General features: G+C 37.5%; 1 protein-coding gene across 5 annotated transcripts in view; it reads left to right on the forward strand.

Annotated features, from left to right (window-relative positions):
- LOC306810341 (uncharacterized protein) overlaps positions 1 to 23,933 on the forward strand; it is a 217,606-nt gene that overhangs the window by 133,352 nt on the left and 60,321 nt on the right. For 2 of the 5 annotated variants that reach the window (XR_013776439.1, XM_079322823.1), the window contains one exon: positions 22,903 to 22,955. Coding sequence is in view for 1 of the 5 variants with exons in the window: in XM_079322823.1 (XP_079178949.1) it covers positions 22,903 to 22,955 (53 nt within the window). In the remaining 4 variants the exon portion in view is untranslated. Of the gene's footprint in view, positions 1 to 12,784; positions 12,898 to 16,264; positions 16,383 to 22,902; positions 22,956 to 23,933 lie in introns of those variants that run through there. The other 3 variants (XR_013776436.1, XR_013776437.1, XR_013776438.1) reach the window with 3 other exon arrangements.

Consider the following 23,933-nt stretch of genomic DNA (forward strand, 5'->3'; position numbering starts at 1 on the left):
CATAAATTTTTCAGATTCAGCATGGCAACTTCTTAAGTGGCTCAGAAAGTGCCCATGGGAAGATCCTGTACTTAGAGAATTGTTGAAGATAAATTGGGATTTGAACATTGTGGTAATTTTGTTTGGATTTTACTTTAGCCTTTTCTTACCACTAAGTGAAACAGACATGTACAATACTAAGAATGTGTGTCTAATTCTAAACAAATCCCTTTGTACATAAACCATGAGTACACGGAGTCTGTATTTTGCCAATGGATTCAGCAACATACTATAATTAAGCTTTGAGAACACACAAATGGCAAACCCTTGATAAAAATGGTGCTTTGCAGTCTTACTGTGTGAGCTAGAGCTGCACAAGTATACTGTATATTCCTTTAAAATATGATGGGCATTGGACACTGAGAAATTCATTAAATGCCATCAAAGTTATATAGATAATTTATTGTCAAAAGTATTCAAAGTAATGTTCATATTTTCTCTTTTGATGTGAACAGGGGAGTTACTAGGGCAGAATATGTCCCATAAAATGATATTAAACACCTGTTCATCCTGAACAACCAGGTGTCTTCCTCACTAAGTGCTGACTGTTTGCCTCAGTGCTCTGCAAAGCAAATTTACAGACCCTGTCTGCCAGGAAGTTCTCAAACTGGAAAGCAAATATAGGATGGAGACAAAATACACCAGGGCAACCAAACCAAGTCAGGTAGAGCAAATAGAAAACATCAACAAAAATAAGAGTGAGGAGCAGAGGGTGTGTTGGAGATGTTTGCTTTCTTGAAGAAAATTCCAATTTGCAGTGCTTTGAATACAACCGATTAAAAAAAAAAAAAAAAAAAAGAAGGAAAAAGAAAATCCTACTATATGAAACACAGGGAAGAGGGTGCTAAAGTAAAACAATATAATTCATGGTAGAGTGAAGACCATGTGACCTTAAAATATAGCAAGAATATGGGCAAGATAAGGATCCTAGAAATAAAATTTAGGTAAAAGCAGGTTTCATATTGCCTACAGATCACTAGGATATGAGAGATTACTGAATAGAAAGTGTGCACTAAAATCTCTGTGTGCACTGAATACTGGAGATTTCAAAGGCAAATGGAACTCTTTGCAGTTAAAGACATACCTAGATAACATTAAAACATGATGAACTGATCACCAGATCCTGGTTAATGCTGTATGTAAATTTAGTAAAATTTATCTGGTTGGAACTGTGCAGTAGTACCACAGAATGTCAAGAGCAATCTTGGAAAAGAGGGTTTCTAGTCAGTACCTGTTTATTTTTAAACAGTATAATCCACTTGAGTGGTGTGGACTTTGAAAATTCTTTTTTCTTTTAATCTTCTCAGGCAGAAAAATTTCTATTTCTTCAGGTTAAAAAAAACCCCAAAAACTAATAAAACAAATTATTTCCTTTCATAAACTGTTTGATTTCTTGTCAGCTATAGCCCTCCAAAGTTTTTCCAGCTTTGCACTGTTGAATTGAGCACAGGTGGGTTTTTTTCAGATGCTAGACAACACATTTGATGCTGCCTGCACTCTGATTTTTTTTTCTGGTGTGTGGTTGGTTTGGCAAGGAGCTGAAAACTTCTATTTAAATACCTTAAAGATGAATGAGGTCAAAATTATGATACAACCAGTGCAGGTATGAGGCAATATCTAGCATTGCTGCTGCCCTTCTGTGCTGGGTTTGCATTTGACTCAGAACATAATTTGTCTTCTGAGCATAAAAATGATATTTTAATTTTTTTTTTTATTTATTTTTTTTTTTAATTTTTTGCAAACTGTTTTTTTATATTGCTTTTAAACACCAGGGAAATGCTCACAAGACTTATTATTGCCAAAAAAACTCACAAAGGGTCAGTATCCAAGCAATCACAATTTAGAAATCTGAGTTTACAGCGGGATTTGAAGGACACAAGGGTGTCTACAATAGATGTCAGCCTTGTGATGAGATTGTAGAAATTGAAGGAGCAGAGAAGGAAACAAATAGGGGTCTGTTGTCACCAAAGTTATGAAAGAGAGAGGAGGAAGGGACACCACAAGGAGGTGGATAATCCTGGGTAAGATTTCAAAGTTTTCAGAGCACACCCAAATCAAACCTCTGTGGTCCCTGACATTTTGCCTCTTACAAACCAGTGCAACATTCCATCAGAGTATGTTGAAAAATGTGTATTAAACTGGAATACTTGGTTAGAGTGTGTTCCTGAGTAGTGACTCAGCAAGGGGTGAGGAATTACACAGCCTAGGAAGGGATTGTGGTGGCATGGGAGACTGATGATGTACAGCTCTCAGACCAGAAAAACTGGTGGGTGAAATTAGAATTGAAATTGCTGCTTTACTCCGTCTCTGAGGCAGCATTTCTGCAAAACAATAAAACCAAGATTTTTGGTACTAAGAACCTGAAATATGCTTTCCCCTGCCCACCAAATCTCAAGTTAAATGTCAATATTATTTTCAGAGACACAGTTTTTAAAATGTCCTGGAATAAATAATGAAAGTCTTCCAGCCAGACCAAAGTAGTTTTCCCCCTTATACACGATAGGGGTAATGAGACACAACTGAAAACAGAAAAACAGCTTTCAATGGGAAACATAGGAAATACTTGAAAAAATATTTACAAAACAGAAGAGGAGGCATCAGGCCCATTATCCTAGAATTCAAGTACTAGCTCAGGAGTTTTCTGTTTATTTTCTAGTCATGAACATTGGTTTCTGGTTTTCTTCTTGCTAGCTATAAGTAGCCCAAGCCTCAGTTAAAGCACGTAAACAGACTCTGATTTCTTTCTTCTGTTGGCTGTGTAACAACTGTTCTCAGCAGTTTAATATGATATCACATTAGTTAGAAAAATTACCTATAGAAGAGTGTGTGCACCATACCCTGGTGAAAAACATACCAGAATAAAGTTGAAAGGATTTCTTTCCAATGCACTACTTGAGAAGAAGTTAGGAAACAATGGTGGTCTTCTTATACAGATAATTTTCATTTATTTGAGTCTACTGATGATCAAATACTTCAAGCTTTACCTCTGAGAAGACAAAAGTGGTATCAAAGTGATTTTCACCAATTTATTAGGACTAGACAAGCAAAAGACCTTGGTCTTAAATAAAGAATGCCGTTTCGAAATAAATAATTTCTGTATATAATTCCCATGGGGATTTTATGAGATTTTTTTTCCTGTTTCTCTGTAACTACTGGTTTAGCTACTACTACTTTTACTTTTGTTTTTCCTTAGAGCTCAGCCTCCAAAAGACCAATGCATTTAAAATTCAGCATTAAATTAATAAAGCCCTGCTATACCAGAAATCTGTAGTGACATCACTTGTGGGGTTTTTTTTCTGTTGGCCACATCTTCATTCTGAAATCCAGTTGGGAAGTTGTTTTTCTGGATTTTGAAACTGTCCAATGATCCCTGTAATACCACTTTGGGGTATCTCATTTTTGTCCTGACTCCCTCTTGGTCTGTTCTGCTCAATCCCTTCCTATTGCTCATTCCCAGTGGTATTCCTGCCTTTTTTCCATGGTGGAAACCTTTCCATCACACATGCACTGGGCACTTCTCTCTTTGTTTACTGACCTTTGATTGTTGCTCTTGCAAAGGTTTTGCAGTTATGAGGCTTTGGGGTTTTTTTAATGAAGAAGTGACATAAGGCTTTTCTGTTCAATTAAGTTATTCAAAGTTTATGTTTATGCAGGTAATTAAATGAGATCCTTGTATGTTTTTCTTACTGTGCTTTAGTTCAGCTGGATCTGACTTTAGTCGTGCCACGCAGTATTTTCTAATATTTTGAATTCATTCCTTACTCTTATAGTTCAGTTGTAGTTTTTGAAAAATTTCATGTGGTTTCTAGGATAAAAAGTTTACTTACTCTACCCTCAGTGGAGACAAAGAAGTGGTAATTAATAATCATTTATTGAAATCTATATTTTGTTATATTCTTCTCAAGTACCTATTCTTGGTTTGGGAAATATTTCCACAATCTGATTTTAAAAGACAGTTCACTGTCTGGAATTTACCTTTGGAAAAGCCTCTCTTTGTCCATTGATAGGCATGGAAATATGTATTTTTAAATAAGTAAATTAGATACCAGAAGCCAAGCTATAGGAAAATCACTGCCCTTTGTTTTGAGCTCTTGTAATGTGTGTTATTAAGCTTGAGGAAAATTAGAGGAGGATTCTTATAATTGGCCTGAAGTAAATTTCAAAATTCCCACCTCAGTCTGTTCTCCAAGAGTTAAGTAGGGCATAGTCTCCTTATGCTTTGAAATCTGCATTGATTTTATTTAGGGACAGTCCTGCATGACTCCAAACAATGACCTTCTGTATTTTAATCTGGGAAGAACAAGTTCTGTCTCAGAGAACATATTGCCCCATTATATTTGCTGAAAGTTTATACTTAGCAGGGTTCTCTTTTATGTATCTTGGCATACATTCTAGTCAGTTTTATTCCTGGAAAGCAACTCCTATATCATCATAACTTCCATTATAAATCTAAGAAAGTCTCAATATTCCATCTGAAGGACAAAGTTAAATGTAGGAGTTGTGCTTTACACATACAGTGGTCATCCTATGAAGGATGCAAAAGCTGCCAGTTGTGTGTGTTTTTACAAATAGCCCAAGCATATAAAATAAGAGTTGAAAAGGAGATTTATATTCAAAAGATTGTCCTTTGGTCTTCCCACATAAAGTTAATTCCCACTCTTTTCTGCTCATTTTGAATACACAAATAGCATCCTGCAAAGCCTTCTGTCATGCTTTTTTTCTGCATGCCAGTCAGACAATGCACGAGGAGCTCTGCTTCATATCAGGGATGGGACTGGAGGTGAAAACCAAATGTGGTTGGAATTGCCCTTGTGTATCTGCAGAATGGCATTTCAGAGCAAGTTGGCCTCATCAGAACATGGGATCTGTATCTTTACAGTATCTTCAGGCAGCATCTGTCTTTAGAAACAATGATTTTCTGTTTGTTTGGAAAGAACCTGTTGTATTGCTTGTAAAGAATTTCTAGTATTTCATTACTGTGGAATAAAAAAATGAGTAATTTTTCTTTAGGCCTGCAGGTATAAGATGGAGTTTAAACTCTAACAGGTGCAGGTTTGGGTAAATAATGCTTTTTAAATGGCAATTTTCAGTTGCCAAATCATCAAACAAACTACATAGAAATTTGGGGGTGGCAGGAAAATTATTGAGCCACTGAGGTGTATACAGATACATATTTATATATATTGCTTCAGCAGTGTTTTCTTGATTTTTTTTCCATAAAAATCAGTAATTTTGAGACAGTTTTAAATAATGATATCCTGAACTTATTGTATGGGTTCTTGGAAGTCAAATCAGCACACATTTCAGGAGCTGAATTTTTAAATTATGTCTTGCTTTGTGTGACAACTTTCAAGCTGTGTGGAGTTTATGTTTACAGGTACAGGTAGGGCCGTAGATAGAGCTTGTAGCTGTGCTGTTTTCATAAATCCTATAGCAGTAATTAAAGCTGATCTGCTTTTTCATGCTAAACATGGTTCTGGGATTTCAATATGTTAAGAAACATTGGCTTCATAAGCAGACATGTGTTTCTAATTCAGCTATTTTAATTACAGGAAATTTAACGATAATGAATAGTAACAAAAAACAAAATATAAAGGAAAAAAAAGACAAAAGAGAATTTAATTTCCATCCCAAGAAAGAGGCCTTTTGGTAATAAATTGGTGGCTTTACATTGGAAAATTCATTTGTTGTACTTAGAGCATACATGCTAACTGTTAGCAGCAGTCTCTTATTTTATTTCTGCTTTCCTTTTTATTTTCGCTTTTGTTCCCTTTTTATGGCTACAAATATCTATTTAATAATTGGGAAAACATGATGGCAAGGCGTGATTCTAAACAGGAAGGCAGCTGGTGCCTTAAGACTTTGGTAATAGGATATCAGATTTTGTCACTGCTGTAAAATCAGTAATAAACTTGGGCAAGATTTTGGCCCTGCTGAGCAAGAGTTTTGCCATTGATTTCAGTAGAGTCAAAATTTCATTGCTGGGGTGTGATAAGTAATAGCCTGAGTCAGAGTCTGTGGAAAAGCTGCCTCTTTGGCTTGAAATGTTTGTGGTCCCTGTGTCTGTATCATAGCAGGGTCCAACCTCTGCCACTTGTGCCTTTCCTAGCAGAGTTTCTGATGATGGAACAGGCACAGAGGTGTGTAGTCTTCTGTTGGATTTGCTTCCTTTTCTTTTCCAAAAGTGGTGGAAAAACTGTTTGAAGGAGTTGCTGATGTTATGTCCTCTCTGCTTTAACTTATAATAAATAAGACTTTGGTACCCCAGTTTTGTAGGACATAAAAGAGTGAAATAAATAAAAAAGAAATCTTCAGCAATTGGCACCAAATTGAGCATAAGGATTCTAAAGCGTAGGATCATAGGCCTGGAAAACTGGCCAGTTAAAATACCAAATGATCCAATTAAAAATAGAAGACAAATTCATGCTATTGTTGGGGAACTGTGGAGGTCATTTGTTGATGGTGATTCATCTGGCCAAAAGCAGCTGCAGCCTATATTAGACAGATTTCATTCAAAATTATCTTTGATATAGAGCATAATCAATTAACTGTTGTGATCCTCATGTCAAATGTTATAGCTTATTAATTAGTTTTACCTAAACCCATTAGTAGATTTATTTATGGGCTGCATATCCTGGCAACATGCATAGATTAAGGGCATTAAGAAAAAAGTGAACTTGCTAAGTAATGTAGCAGCTTGTCTGGTGGCCACTTTTTGGAAATAAAATCAATCAAGCTTCAAAAATACGAGCTTTCAAAAGACTGCAAATTCCTAGAGTCTGACAGTCACATTCTTAATATTTTACACCTTTTAAAAAGACATCTATTGAATTAATTTTGAAATTGCAACTTCCTTTTAACCTCATTGTAATTCTACTTCCAGTTTGAGAGATATTTCTTCATAGCCCTTTTGGACTGTTCAGTAGTGGCAAAGATGTTAGAAACTTTAAATAAGGTAAAATTTTGAAACCTATCTTGTAGTCCAGAGTGTTGTTCAAAGAACGAATGAAAACCTAAAGGACTTGCTTTTCACACCTGAAATGCCTAAGGTTTTAAAGAAATCTCAGTGCTTTCCTTTGAAACTTACAAAAAAATTCTGATATTTTTAAACTTAGAGGATCTAAACTGAATCTCACCCAGTAATTTCTGGTTTCTCTGTGCATACTTATGAGCAAAGATCAGGAGACTAAGATAAGAATTTCTGCCATCTTTCTTTTTTAAGTTAGAACATCAATTTGTTTCCTTATTTTGTTATTCTTGGTGTCATGCCCTCAACTGCATGCTAAAAATTAACTAGAAAGATGGGAAGCATGTTTGCAAGCTAATGAACTTTAGCCATTTTAGTTTCTGATGTTTAAATACAACACATTATGTGCATGATATGTGTACAAAGCTAATGTGATACAGTACAGAAGATGGAGCCAGGCTCTTCCCAGTGGCATTCAGTGAAAAGCTGATAAGCAATTCTGTTTAAAGGTGATTTGAAAAAATCACAGCTTTTTTACCTGGGGGTGGTCAGCACTGAAGCAGGATGCTCAGAGAGGCTGTGGAGTCTCCATCCTTGGAGATATTTAAAATCTGATGGACACAGCCCTGAGCAACCTGCTCTGACTGACCCTGCTCTGAGCTGAGCTGGCCCAGGCAATCTCCAGAGGTGCCTTCCTGCCTCAGTTTTCTGTGTGGATCTGTTATTACAGATCTTGGCCTTGGCTAATATAATAACTTTAAAATATGTAGGTGATTGTCAGCTAATAGTCTTAGAAACACAAATCAAACAGATTCTGAAATTGTATTAGTGGTACTTACATAATAGAATATATATAGATAATATGTATTTAGGGTAGTATTCAAAGCCAACCTTAAAACAGAACTTGCTAGCTCTGTTCCTAAATTAAAAATAAAGTATTGTTTTATTATCATCATAAACAAGAGGATTCTGAAGTATAAAACCAAAGAAGTTGAAAAAGCATAAAAGTCATAGTGTTAATACTGTGTTTAAAACCTAGAGGCAGCAGACATTAAAACCTAATGTCCTAGAGGCAGACATTAACCAGCTGAAAAGCACATAAATTAGGATCTTTTAAAAATGCTGAGTTGCACAAATCATTCATAAAATTGATGTATGTTGACTTCCCACTTCTTTTTCTTTTCTTTCCTTTTTTTTTTTTCAATTTTTTTTCCCCCTTCCATTAAAAGTGTGTTTTCCCCTTGAAGCTGCCCCAGTCTTTTAGGAGCTGTGCTCAGTCCCTGATTCTGGAAACATTGCTGTGCATTTGTGTGGAGAGCTGGAGGTCTCAGTGGGCTTCATGTGCTATATGATGTTGTTAGCAGATTTATTTTAGTTCTGGGATGGCACTCAGGGGCTGAGCCCAGAGCCCCTCACTGTGTTAGGTACACTCAGCACAGAGCTGGAAACTTTCCTGCCCAAGGAGCTTCTCCTCAAGCACACAGCCAGGGTGAAATCCCCAACAGCTTCATGCCTGACATTGGAATGCTGCTTCCCCCAGCTTTCCAAGGGGCACTTTGGGGCATACCTTTCCTTGCATTAACTATAGCTCTTTAGGGAAACTGGTCTTGAAGGCAAAAGCTACACAGAAGAGAGGAAAATAAATTAAGGAATGGAGTTATGACACATTTCGAGCAGGTGGAGGAGTGTGCCTGGTATCTAGCACTTGGATAATGTATTTGCATGCCAAAAACTGTTTAAAATTATTAATTGTTATGTACTTGCAGAAGTTGATAATGCAAAAATTCAACTCTTTTTTTTTCTTTTTTTTTTCTTTCTTTTAGAATTCACAGGCACTATATGGCAGTAACTATGTCAGACATGGCTTCTAAAATGGTGTCCTTTCACAGCATCATTAGCTAATGTCCTCATCAGTAAACAAAGAAAAAAATCCCAAATTTATAAACAGTTCTTTTGCCTTTAAATTAGCATTGCATATTTAGTATGTTTGTTTACCTATCTTTTTCTTTCCTCTTTTTTTTTTTTTTTTTTTTTTTTTGGTTGTAGTTTAAAGCAATAAACCAAAGCTTTGAATAGCATGCATGGACATGTTTTAATATATTCATGAGTGATCAAAATACAGTACAGAAATCACATATGCTGCTCTGTTGCAACTTTCAAGGTTCAATCCATCATTCTGGAACCCAGGGGGCTGAGATTTGACATCCTGCCTAGAAACCATACTTTAGATTGGCTGGAACTGTGCCATCTCATGTTCAGGTTAAAAGAGCAGCTGTAATTTGTCTGGGTAGCACTTTAACTATGCACAGCAAATTGTAAAACCCATTTTCAGTAATAAACTGGAAGATAAAATAGGTCCATTTGCTTCATTTCCTGATCCATACAAGATTTTCATCATTTTGATACAATACCACTTGGAGTTAGATCTTATAATGATGTAGATTTCTGTAACAATCTTTCTCAGATTAGCAGTTTTATTTAGCCTATATACACTATGTAGAAGATTTCTCTTTTGGCATTTAGTGGGAGCCTTATTCTTTGGAACTGAAAATATGAGAATAATTTCGTAGTAGGAGTTAAGTTTATATGGGATTACCACAATAAACAAACTCCCACTGTACTCTTTTTCAGTTGTAAATACTAGATGTGAAAATACTCTATCCTGTCCTCTTTTCTCCCTTTTTATGTCTTAGTATGGCTTGCTTGAAAGGGTGAGGGAAGGGAAGGGAAGGGAAGGGAAGGGAAGGGAAGGGAAGGGAAGGGAAGGGAAGGGAAGGGAAGGGAAGGGAAGGGAAGGGAAGGGAAGGGAAGGGAAGGAAGGGAAGGGAAGGGAAGGGAAGGGAAGGGAAGGGAAGGGAAGGGAAGGGAAGGGAAGGGAAGGGAAGGGAAGGGAAGGGAAGGGAAGGGAAGGGAAGGGAAGGGAAGGGAAGGGAAGGGAAGGGAAGGGAAGGGAAGGGAAGGGAAGGGAAGGGAAAGGAAGGGAAGGGAATTTCTGTGTCATTTAAGAGCCCAAAAGATCCTATCCCAGGATAGACTTTCCTCAAGGGCTTTGCCAGTGAGCCCAGCTGTGGGCAGCCTGATCAGAGGCAGCCACTCCCACCTGTCTGTGGAGGCTGTGGGTTTTGCTTCAATTCCTTTTGGATGTTACACAATTTGAGTTCCAACTCTTGATTTTGATAGAAGTCTGCAAAACTTTTGTGTGCCCATAGACTGGAAGAAACAGTTTTAAATGCCATTCTACTCCAGTAAACAATTAATGGCTTGACCATTGAATAATGAGCCATTCCCCTCTGAATCCTTGGTATATTTACTTCACCAACTTTCCTTTAAGTGTTGGATTGCTGGGTTTTCCTTCCCACAGAGCCATTTCTGTTCCTGCATCTCTACTTGGACTTCTCTCTTTCAGCTCCACAGACCTCTTTTTGGGGGGGGGTATCTTTTCAAGACTTAGAGTTTGCTAAACCAAAAGGAAAACCCCCTCTCACTCTTCCTGACTCCCTGTGCCCCACCTCTGAGCTGAGGAGTCCCAGTCACAGACACATCTCTGGGTGCTGCCCGTGCATCAGTGCTGCACACCAGGGAAGGCTCTTTCCCTTACCCTCACCTCAGTACCACGGAGTTTTTTGGCACTGTTGGAAGGACACTGGTCTCTGTTACTCCATTGTTGTAGCTCAGCCTACCCTACTGAAAATACACTCTTGCAAGATGCTTGCTTCCTCCAGCCCTTTGAAAATGCCTCTGGGTTAAGAATTTATACAGCTACAGCATATTTGTATTAGGCATATCATTTTCTGGGGTAGCCAAGCCAGGGAAAATGAAATGTGTTTCTGTCTGTTCCATCTCCCTCTACCACAGGCAGTGAGAGCAGGCTGCAGGGTAGCATTGTGTGTCTTGGTGGCCACACAAGCACTTGGTATTCACTGGAGACTTGGAGGTACGACAGCTGCATATAAATATGCATAGTTGGAGAGATCTGTGCTTGTGCCTCGCTCTAGGGCTGATTGGCTGTGCTGTGCCCCTGCAAATCAATGAGCATTTCCCTCATCTATCAGCTGCTCCCTTGCTTGGAAGCAGACAAAATGGTTAAAACACCAACAGCCCACAGAGGGCTCCTGAGTGAGGGAGACTTGTTTGCTACGGCACTCAAAACATTTCCCTGGATCTACAGTAGCTCTCAGTAGATGAATTTAGCACTCAGCAGATTAATTTAGCTCCCAGTGTGCTGGATTTAGAAAGAAAAACTAATATAGATGAATACATTCTGTTCAGCCAGCATATTTTGTTTTGCAACAATACACATGTCTTATTTGAACTGCAATCTGGTTGGAAAGCATTTTGCGAATGGTGCATTGGTCATAAAAATGAGTCATGCTTGCTCATTTTTTAAGAAAGCTCTCATCTACTGCAGATTGAGGAAAAAGGTATTGAGCAATTCACTGGAGAAATTATTGGAATTTCAGCCATCTCTGATGAGCTCTGGGCAGATTTTAAGGTAGACCTTCATATTGTGTAGCAAAAAAAAAAAAATAGCAGTTTTCCCTTTGTTACCTGCATCTCTCAGTGTGTGATGTGCACCACCCTGCTCATTGTGGCTTGGCTCATCTGCCTTGTGGGCAGGTTTCCTTGGAAGGATCTACAGGATGTGTCCAAGGGAAGAGCTCGAGTAGGGTAAAATTGAGATGTAAAGTCCATTGTTTCACAACTTCATTTTAACCTTTGGCTTTCTTCCTTAATCTGGAACATGTCAAAGAAAGTGAGACTAGATTGCTTGTGGATGATAACAGGCTACTTGCTTATGATAACAGTAATGTTTACTGTTTCAGGAGGTAGGAAATTGAATAAAAAATTAGATATAAACGAAAAATATATTAAAAAAGAAAAAACCATCAGCTGATGAGATAATTTGAACAATTTCATTTGAAAATAAAATGGTCAAGGAAAAAGAAAAATGCTGTAATGTGACAAGCTGGCTTTCAAAAATATTTTCCTCAGTAAATGCGTATCTTATAGGAAAGACTATCTCCCAACACAGCTTCCAGAGCTTTTCTTGACAAAGTATTTCCACTACCAGCAGCAGAATGATAGTTATAAAACATTCTTTCAGTCTCTCAACATTTTTAAAAGGAATAAAAAAACCCCACATTAAAGAATGGGTTGAAGAGCAATAACTCCTTTCGATTGAGTTGGTGTGCAGTGCAGATCTAATTAACTCGGGAGGTTCTCTGCTTTATAGTAGTGATTCCCAGTCCTATTTAATCAAAGGACTACTGAACCTTTTGGAGAACACAAACCAAAGACCTTCCTCTTAATGATAGCGCAGTGTTTTTTCTTTCACCAGTAAATAAAAATGAAACAAAACTTTGGAAGCTCTTATGAGGTTTGTTTTCCCCACTTGTTTGTGTACTGCCTCACATGTGCAGAGATATGCATATGTTTTTTTCCCTGTTTTTAAATCCTACAGTATTTTTGGAGTTTATCTTGTGGTATCTTACAGGCTACAGCAGCTTTTAGTCAGTATGTCAAGGAGTGCTGCAAGGAAGACCACAGAAGGCTGGAGGACTGGCTCCTATATTTGCCAGGAGCCTTGCCCACCAAACCACAAAGTGTTCTGTGCACAGTTGCTTTTCCTTCTAGATGGTAAATTCTGCTTTCAGCAAGAGACTGCAAAGTGGGAATCTCTCAGGCATCGTGTGGGGTTTTATCAGTTCTCCTGGGAGGAAGATGAGGCAAAGTGGTGCAGATGCAGGCCAGATGAGACTTCTGGCTCCTCTCCTCCAGGAGGAGAGGGAAAGCATTAGGAGTAAATCCTACTGGCAGAGGAGTGAGTAACCACTAACCCACATGGACTTCACTGGGACTGCAGGAAGGGGCTAGAGAGGGATTGGCACCACACTGTCCTGGCAGCTCTTGCCCCTGGCTTTGCCCCTGCAGCCCCAAACCCCAGTGAACAAAAGATGAAGATGCAGAGGAAAAAAGGATCAAGATACAGAAGGCAAGAATTTTTTTAAGGGGTGAGCAGCAACCTTTGGGCCACACTGGAAGGAGAGGCTTCTGCTGACTGAAGTTCAGCATTTTCTTGGTGCTAGTTTTGAGTCATATAATCTTTCCTTTTCCTTGCCTCTGATAAGGTGGTTTTGTAGATAAATAGGAATCATGGAAAACTAATGGTAAGTCACAAAGATGCAACTATACTTCTACAAGGATTTTGTGAGTGCTGCAAGGCAGAGTACCCTAGAGCACTAGCCTGTGCAAATGTATTGAGGGGGGATTAGTAATTAAATTTACTTTCAGTAGTCTGGCATTTTTGCAAAAAAGCCAGCTTCAGTGTCTTCCCTGCCATGGGACAACACTAGAGCATCCTGCTGCAAATCCTTACCTTCCACAACCCACTTCATTCATCTCCTCCTTTCAAGGTGTTCTGTGTTCTTGGCAACAGCTACAGAGGAAATTAAAGGCTTTACTTCCAGACTACTCTCAAATATGGAGGCCAGTTTCTGAAATTCCAATTCTAAAAGCTTCAGATTTTATTGTTTTCTGTGCTTCCTTGCCAAGATCTCCTTGCTGTGGGAAAATACTGCCATCTGCAAGATATATCAAACTAGATATATTTTATTGTGTTGGTACTTGAGAGTGCCATACGCTCACCCATGGTCTTGTTATGGTTTAAGATGGTGCCTGACTTCACAGCATACAGGGCCTTGTTTTAAATGTTTAGTCAGTTGGTTGGGTTTTTTTTCTCTTTTGATTCAGTGTTGTCCAGTTTAAAAGTTGCAGCTTGGGACACATCCATAAGTTGGGCAATTTTATCTAGATCTATTATAAATGGACATGGAAAAAAAGGGATAACATATATTAGTAGAACTGACTTGTCTGTACATTATAAAAGTATAACATGTCTCCAGCAGTGCAGCAGTGGTGCTCCTATAGATTTTTATAAAGAATATTTGCTGCTATAGTATTTATAGAAGTTAATGGATCTCAAAACTTCCTCTTGATCATTACAGTAATATTTCTCCTTTTATACAAAACAGAGTCATGATCATATTAAATTAGTTAGGAACACAGTTATTTCTTCCCTGGAGCAAAACTGGCCATTTCTTCCCATTCCTGTGATATAATTTTAAGATGATATTTTCAACATTCTTGATATTGCTTAGTAGGTTATAAATGATAAAATTAACTAGATAAGAGATGCTTCAACTGTGCACAAACCATGCTTTGTTATGGGAACAGTACCAAATAATCAATATAGATGCAGTGTTTAAAAAGACTCCCTGTTGTTAGGTTTTATTTTCATCTTACCTTGAGAACTTGGAGAATAAACAATACTCTAAAACTGACTAGCTCAGTACATGAGATGTGGCAAGTATTTAATATCAACAAAGCAGATATCCCATTTAGAAAGAATATTTGTTTTGTTTTGAAGTTCATATAAACTTCCATATAGAAGCTTTACAGTTTTAGTGCTAGGAAACAGAAATTTTGTTTAATGAGGAAGGAAAACATTTTATCTCCTGAAGTCTTACTGGTTCACTGGAAATCATTTTTATTTATGATTTCGTCTGCATTAGACCCATGATTTACAAGCTGTGTTTGCCTTCACCTTTTCATTTTCCTGTCTCTTTCCCTCACTTCAGCACTTACCTGTCTGATAGAGATAATAATATGTAATAACTCTGTATCTGAGGAGTTGTACTGGCAAAGTCATAGTGGCTACCTCTGGCTGCTATCTCTATGTAGGCAGTATTTCTTCATGATATAGTGGAGCTATCTCATTTAAACAGACTCAGGTGCAGGGAGAAATTCCCAGTCTTCAGTAAATTAAGTGGGTATCACTGTCCTGAATGCAGCAATGTTTAGAATTTTTTTTTTTTTTTTTGCTCCATATTTGATGAAAGCTTTGTCAAAGGGTGTTGTACAGTATGGTAAGATGGGATGTAATTTCCCAAGGAATTAAGAAGTAATAAGATGGTACTGAGAATGGCATGGATTTCAGAGCTGCTTTGGAATTCTGTACACAAACCACGCACAGCATGTTTCTTTATTAAAATAATCCTTTGTTCTGGTTTGGGTTTTTTTGTTTTGTTTTGCTTTTCTTTAACTGCATATGTTAATAGCTATAGGGACATCAATTTTTGTATGAAAGACTAAAAAATGCTGCACACAACAAAATTCTACTGGCTAACCAGTTTCTGTCTAAAGGTGTATTTTTGCCTGCAAGCCAGCCAAGATAGCTCATCTATGCACAGAACACTCCAAGGGCAGCAGGAGAAAATCTACATACATGAGATTTGCTGAACCCTTATCACTCAGGAAGTGGGAGGAAGGGTCTTTAGATTGGCATTCTGGTCTGGGTTATCAGAGACTTAGTTGTGGTTCCTGAGTTATCACAGATATCCCAATGTTAAGTAGCATAAGTAGTTTTCCTATACCTCAGTTCCCCATCAGGTAAAAATAGGGATCTCTTACAGGGCTGTTGTTGGCATAAATACCTAAAGCTTGTTAAGTGCTTGGCTTATTCAGTAATGAAGCTTGTCTAAGTACCTCAAAGCACAGTTTAGGCTGGAATGTGTATATACTGTATCCATGCAAGGATTCATTAATATCTTGGAAGACAGAGGCCCAGTGCACCTTAGAGGATGGAAATATCAGCAATGCACTGAACTGCTCCTGTGTAAGAAGCAGGAGACACTTCTTGGTGGAAGGCAGTTCTTTGAGCTGTGGCTGGACATGACCTAAGTAGAAAGTTATTGAATTGCTTGGTCCAAGGAGATGCCAGGGAATGAGAGAAAACTCTTAAGAAATTCTCCGTTGAGAGAGGAGGATGTGGAGGAGAAACACAGGCAAGTACTTTCTAAGAGGCAATATTTCTAGAATGGATGCTTCTTTTTGGAAGTCAGGCATACAGGGACAAAAAAGGGAAGAGAATCAGGCAACATGATATAACAACAGAAGGATTTTTCTTCTGGTAGACTCTATCTCTCAAAACATAATTGGGGAGTTGGAAAAGGAGAGGGAAAATATGTTGGAAAAGATTGAGAGACTAACAGTAGCAGCTACTGAAATATTTATGTCTATTTATTGTATTTAACTAGTGAAACACTGATATTGTGGATGAAGTTGTGCAGAGGAGGACATTGCAGAAGGATCAGAAATCAGAAGACCTAGAGTTTGCAGCAAAGAAAAACATTTTGCATGAGAATATTTCTATATTAGAACAGCCAGAAGAAGAATAATTATTGAAACACTTCTCTCCAGCTGGAAAACCTCTGCAGGGAAATCTGTCTGTTTTAGCAGAGGGAAGAAGGGTGCTGCAGAGATAACAGAGCTCTCTCAAGGTTAAAGGCAGAGGTCACGGCGGTGCTGTAAATTCCACACTCCAGCTGCCTGCGCCGGGCCCCAGGGGAGAGGCAGCCAGGCTGGGCCACGGAGCCACAGCCCTGCCTCGCTCAGGACAGCACAAACTGCACCCACAGTAAGTGCTGGGCCACGGAGACAACAGGCTCCTGGTGTAAAAATAGTCACGGGTGGGGGATGTGACTCGTGTGGAAAAGTACTGGGAGATGAGGCAGTCAACAAAAGGGAAAGCGGCGGGAATACCGGAGCTGAACCGGGAAAGATGAGCTGGGGTTTTACTAAGAACAATTAAAATTTTAAGATGGAGAATAATCTTTAGGATAAAGTGTAAGTACAGAGAGCAACTGACTGGATTTGGAAGATGAAATTTTCAAGAATCTCAGGGATTAGAGGTTTTTTTCCCTTGTTTTGTGCTTTTCTTTGCTCTGCTAAGATCATTCAGTTTCATAGGAAACAAACAAAAGTACAGAGTGACATGTCATCCCATCTCACCTCCTGTATTCAGATAGATTTGCTAGCTGAGGTTTTTATTTGGTTTGTTTGAGGGGGTGAGCAGCAAACAGAATCTAAATTTCTCCTGTTTAGTCACACTAGTGAAAGAACAAGCAATTTGGTGTTTAGCTGTCAGCCCTACACTGTTCCTCTGCAAACCTTGTTTAAGAAGGATTTAAGTAAATACAAATGAAGTATTGAAAGCATAAAACATCTGGAACATTTTAAAGATGCACTGAAGCATAATGTGATTATTTTCTATCGAGTTAATTATACCTATTATGAATTTTAAAAAATTCCACTTTGCAGCCATTGTTATGTAACTTGTGGCTTTTCTGTTCTTTGAAATTCAACTTCCATTCATGTGGTATATTAAAAAATGTTACAAGACAAATTACAAAGCTCAACTGAAATAATGCCAAAAATCTTAACCAAGTTATTCTACTAGATAAATAACTAATATAGTGCTTACTGTTCTGCTTTTTTTAAAATTTTTTTAAAATTTTTTTTTAATCAAAAAAGAAATGCTAATATAATAAGCCAGGGCTGAGCAGGATGTGCTTTATGTTTTCTGGTGTATGGTTTAATGGTGTTGCTCTGCCCCAATAGTGAGGTATGTAAGATCAGTTTGTGGGCCTCTATTCCAGTGTAATGTTTTGTGCTCACCAGTCTGGAGCAGGATATTTTTGCCTCCTGCTAGCATCTGGATGAGGGGTTTCTTCTCCGTGGGGAGACACTTTGGACCCTGGAAAAGCTACAGGGAACAACAGGAAAGAAGAAATCTTCTGTTTTCCTCCTGAAGGGAGATGAAGAGGGTATTTCCAGGAGGGTTGCCTGGCTGTAGATCTGCTCTGGGTGCCCCACAAAGTGGCTGCAGCAGATAGTGAGCTGCAGAGGATGCTGGCACTCAGTGGGAGGTGTGGATGTGCCTTCCAATCCTCCTCCAAACACACTGGAGGTTTTATTTCTCTATTTTTCTTCTAGAATCTGTTTATTGTGCAATTCAACACCTAGCAAGTATATTAAAATTTATACCAGTTTAAATATTTTAAGAGTAAAAAATAATTAAAAGACTTTGCTCTTTCTTTTTGTAGCGGTGAGTGAAACTACTCTTAAGAAAATGAAAATAGTTATATAAGCTTTGTGTTTATAGATTGGTCATTGTTTGGGTATTGTTAAAGGAATCTGACTGCAATTAGCAAAGCCATTGTTTGAGTCTAGTTCTACCCCTTTTTTATGAACTGAAGTGAGCTGAAGCCTTACAAAGTAGAACAGATCTCACTGGGGAAAGAAAAGTTAAGTTTTTACTCCCTAATCAGTCCTAATTTGCAAAAACTTGAACTCTAATTCATTTTAATACAATCTTTGATTTGTTTTTCTGTATTATGTATTTGAGACAGCCATTCACAAAATATTTTTTTTTTAGAAATTTGAAAATCCATATAATGAAAATCCCTCTAAATAGTTTGTGGTTTTTATCGCACAAATGCATGAGCAAGAAAGAAAGAGAGTTTGGTTCCTCTCACACCTTTGTATTTAGCTGAAATATAAAAAATAACATGAACACTTTTTTTGGGCCTACAAAGTTATTCTGTCCAGGTTTATTAGTATCTGAGGCATTGGTAGGTGACTTTTTCACGGTTTTTTTGAATTAAATATGACTGCTCAGTCTTTTCAGATTAATCCTGTTCATCTGGAAACATGCATTTTAAGAAAGGATAATTTTTTTAAACCTTTAAATTCAATGATTGTCAGCACTTTTGATGAAATTCAGAGGATTTCATTCCCTATTTTTGCATACACTTATTATCATCTCCAGTATTATTAGCCTTTTCCTCCTGAAATGTGTAAGTTCCTTGAGTAGAGCTACCAGTGTCCTAGGAGCACTGGGGGCATCCTGGGACCACTTGTTAGGTTCAACTGGTTGTATTCTGGGGAAGGGCTATGGATAAAAACCTGGAAAATAAATGACATGACCCCATGAGTGATGTATCTTGGGATATCTGAACCCACCCTGAGAACAGGAACCAAATTCCAAGCAGGAAAGCTGCGGGTAGCTGACACAGGGGTTAAAACAGTTGCATATTGAAAGGCAGGAATTTTCAGCTCTCAAAGTTCACTGGACAAATTTGTTATTGTGTTTGTAAGCAGCCCAGTGTGTTGCTGGTGGAAGAAGGTATATGAAGCCCTTTGCAGTATTATACAAAAAAAGGACATAAAAACACTGTGCACTGAAATCTGTGCTGTCCTGAAATGTCTTGATGCAACCCCAAAGGTATTCAACTGAGATACTGCCTGTTTCTACAACTTTTTAAAGCAGGCATCTAAACTGATACATTTCTTTTATCCATGGTTAGGTGGAGGATGTACAAAGCCATTTTTATAAGTAATCTTAAGTCTGTAATAATAAAATAAGGTTGATTTTAACACTTTAAATGATCTTTAATTATCTAGTGTGCATTTCTGTGGGGCCTCTGTTCTTATTTCACATAAATGGGTGTGGATTGTGATGGAAGAAGTTCAGGCATTATAATGCACATTCCAGAATTGTTCGTGCTGTGCTGAGCTGATTTTAATGTCTACAGGACTAGGGTCAGAAAATCAAGTTTAATTATGTACAAACATCCAAGAGCTATAGACAAGAACTCCAGCTGCTGATAAAAGTAACCCCAGCACTGATGAGTGTTGCAAAATAAAGATCCCCCAGAAACCCAGTTAATGGCATCTTTCTTCCTAACCTATGACTTTGTATAAGTCCTGATACTTCAGGTTTAAAAATTAACAATGTGGACCTGAATTGACAATAATACTTTGAAAGTGGGGATGAAACAAACTCTTCCCTTTTTATCTTTCCCCAATGATTTGCAGGCAAACACCACCCCAGGCAACTTCCGAACTTCCATAATTGCATTGAATTCCTTGTTAATTGGGCTTTTCTCTTGCTTTTGAGCTCATTCTTGAGTAATGCCTGTGTTATAATGATTTGTGTGCCGACAATAAATGTGGAGATTTAATAGGATGAAGGCTGTGGCTCCATATAAAGATATTTAGCACTTAACTCCCGTTGAAATCATTACCTTTCCAAATATCGTTATGACTTAAAATTAATACGCATAAAATAGGATTATTATTAAATGTTTGAGGGATGAAAAGAGAATAAAAACACTCTTCTCCTCTAAAAGGATTGTGAAAATTGTATCTTTAGAATTGCATGATAATTGTTCCTGTAACTTGATGCTTTTTACATCATATGTGCTCAAATTGAAAGTAAGAATTTGATGACTCTGTCTTGGAACTGGAAGGGAAATTTGCTTTGTTTCTTGCTTGGACCTCATCACAAGTTAAAAAACCCTGTCTTTTATCAGGCTCTTTATAATGCCTGTTCCTCCAGAGCAAGTGGGGATAACAGTTAGTTTGTGATTCACTAGAAGGTACAGAATCAAAATTATTTTCTCTAAGCAATGCAGGGAAAAGTTGACTAAAGAGGAATGAGCAGTATCTTTTGTTCTGAAAGAGGCTGAGACATAATTAATGAAGGAAGTGGAGCTGCTGCTCTTTTTTTCCCAGAGCAGAGCCATAGGTTTGGGGATTTTGCCTGGTTCAGGTGTGCTGGCACCAGCATCAGCATCAGCAGGGATGGGTGCCCATCACAGTTCTGAGACCTGGCCAAATCTGCAAATTGCATCCCACCTCTCATGAGTGCATTTGCTCTTGTGAGTTTTCATGCCCATCACATTGTTATCGAAAGGAGCAGCAAAAGTAGCCAGCAGTATAACAAGGAAAGCTAGGTTTGCTCTCTAATGCTAAACAAATGTAATGATCAGGAGCATCCATCTTGGTTCTGGAGTCTCTAATCATGAGTGATTTGGGTTGGTGGGACACAACTGGTGACCTAACAACACTGTCAGGAAAGAAGGGAGGTGAACATTCATTAGCAAAGGCTGTTGTCTTTACTGCACAATGATAGTCCTTCTCATGCAAACATGGCCTTAAACAGAACAGATTATGGTTATGTTTTCTGCTGGTTTTAGATTTGGGCTTTTTGGTTGTTTTTTTTCATAGTAAAACTCATGTAGTACCTCATAATAAAGGATTATGTACAGGAAATCTTACAAAAGCACACTCACCAGTTTATTTTATCCTTTATCCCATCATCAGTCATCTTTTCCCTATTTTTGGATTTGCTCAAACTCTCTTGCTGTTAAACTGTTTCCCTTCTATTAGATCTGAGCAAAGAAACTGTTTTATCTACAGTTACATGCACAGTCCAGTGGTGCAAACCCATAACAGGACTTACACAATAAGTCTTTCTGAAATGAGATAAATGTTCTCAAAAGTCACAAGCAGGCAGACGGCTGAGGAAATGCTGAGGACATGACCCTTTCACTTCAAAGTTGTTTGATCTAAATCACAGTTTCTGAATTAGGATAAACAAGCCTGTCTACATTAGAAAGATGCTAATGTAACAAGAGAAACCTTTATTTAAGCAAAATATTCTCTAAGGTTTGCTGAACACTGGGCTGATTTGACAGGGTTTGCAGGTTGTTCATGTTGCTGTTTATCGGTCCATTCCAAAATTCTCAGCATCATGGTCAGTGTTTTTCCTTTTAGTGAAAAATTTAAGGCATGTTGGCCAATACACACATATGGAATGATGTTCTATATGCCAGAAACTGCTGTCTCAGATGACTAGCAAAGAGGTGAAAGATCAGTCTTTCTGTGTCACCATAATCCTTTTCAGGAGTCTTTTGCTGACATTGTTTTTGACACTTCCAATTACAAGACTCAGTTTCCAGACTCCAGGCTTAAAACTGTGCTTATTTCTTTGGGGTCCATAAATATCTGGTGAAAGACTCCCAAAAAAACCTTCTGTCACACCAGTATGAAGAAAGGATGGAATGTGCTGTTGATAATTCCCTGACCTTGAGGAGCATCATCTGCATCTTCCAGCACTGGACTGGTGATAGTGGTCAGCAGATATTTTTCTTCCTAACAGAATTTCTGAAGATTATGTCCAATCCAAACACATTCTTAGATATTTACTTATCAAGAAAATTATTTGTAATGTGCTTGGTGTTTGTTTGCAACTGAAATCTTTGAGGGCCTTGAATATATAAGGTATGTTATAATGCTGAGTCCTCTGAAAAAAATGAGTCCATGTGATCCAAATTAAGTATTCAGTTTTCAGCCTGATCTCTTGGCAGTGAGAAACTCATCTGGGACAATGTTATTCCTGCAAAGGAATTTGCTGAACTTGAGTTGTGCAGTGTTTGCAACACAGTCAAAGCATTCATGATTACAATATATGGACCACAGCAAAATTATTAACTTTCTTCTATGAGGATTTGAATACTACTTGTTTAATGTCTCTCCAGACCACAAGTCAGTCAATGAAATTTCACAAAATATCAGTGTTTGAACTTCTTAAATGTCTGTTTGTGCATGGAGGAGTTCCCATGGAAATATTGTGTGACTAAGTAATTAACAATTGTGGCATATTCTATATTCATTGAAGAAGCAAAAGTTGCTCAGGAAGGGCTAAAAACTTGGCAATTTTTGATGTTAATATTCATCATATAACAGTCTTAATAATGTTCTTTTGACATTATATATATTTATTTGAAATGCTATTGAAATTGAAGTAACTGTATATTTCAGTGCCTGAAAGGACATTTAATGAGAAATACATGCCTTTTATATTTTACCATCTGAACATCTGAGTATCCTTCATAATCATACATTTGGATTTGAATTAAAGTACACAGAAGTTGATACCACCTATGTAACAGATGCCCTTAAACTTTTCTTTGAATAGCATAGTCGGATATGTCTGTTGGGTTTAGTTCTGTTTATAAATGTAATCCTGGCACACAGTCAGGAATCTTCTGAACAAACAGGGACCTGCTAGATTTTTAGAGGCTTTTTATTTAGAATTATTGTGCTGCTTCCAGTTTCTATATAAAAGTAATCATTCATTACTAAATTTTTCATCCAAAATATGGGACAGAGAGATAAATTATAACAAAGGGCTTTTTTCCTCTTTGCAGATTTCTTTACAATATATTCTGCTCCAGCCAGTGAATTTTGTTTAACTGACCAGGTAAGCAAATATGCATAGTCATATTTTTTTTTCAGAAAAAATCCAGACATTTGGAGAGATTGGTATTCTGAATTGTTGGATAAAATTTGCAAAATCTATTATAAACATGTTCAAAAAGCTTTTGTTAATTTTTAACTACCAAAACCAAAACAGTTAAAATTTTAAGAGTTCTATCATTTCAATTAGAAAATTTCCCATATTTTCCAGATGTTTGAACTTTTATTGTTTCTCTCCCTTCTCTTTTCTCCTTGTTTCCTCACATTTTACATTGATATTTATGCCCTTTTTTGTTTTTATCAAAGTCATACAAGTGGAACTTTGTTTTTGCTATCGATTTCCCTCTACCTACACAGAAAACAAAACCATCTGCTGAGAATTCCAGGGATGGTATTTTAAAACCATGGGAATGGCAAAGCTATGCTCTAGGGGCTGTTGGGAAGTAGAGATGGCTTTGGAAATTTATAACACCATTCCTGAAATTAACAAAATGCAATTCAGAATTGAATGAACTTACAGGTAATGATCTGGTTTGATTGATACAAAAAAAAATAATGTAAAGCTCCTAATTAAACTCTTGCTGTGCCCAGGTTCATAGGCTGGATTCTGTTTTACCTGTGGAATTTCAGTTTGACTGGCTGTTGTAGGTAGTTTGCAGAAAATACCTTTTTTGTCCACCACTTTTTTATCATAATGAGGGAGTTGGGCAATATAATTTATATGCAGCATAGCTGTAATGTTGTCTACACAAATTTGATATTTTTTATGTTTTCTTTTTATTAGTAGAATAATGTGGACAAAATTAATGAAGTTGCTGTTTTGGAAGGAATATTATGTTCACAGTATACAGATGTAGTTTGCCTTAGATTAAAAGTTTTTTGTGCTTTTTGATAGGTTTATCACAACCCTGGCTAGAATAACCACATAGAGCCAAAATAGTAAATAAGACTGTGGTCTTTCTTTGAAATTCTTTTTCTTATT

This window comes from Erithacus rubecula (assembly GCF_903797595.1).
Source record: "Erithacus rubecula genome assembly, chromosome: 1".
Classification (NCBI taxonomy): domain Eukaryota; kingdom Metazoa; phylum Chordata; class Aves; order Passeriformes; family Muscicapidae; genus Erithacus; species Erithacus rubecula.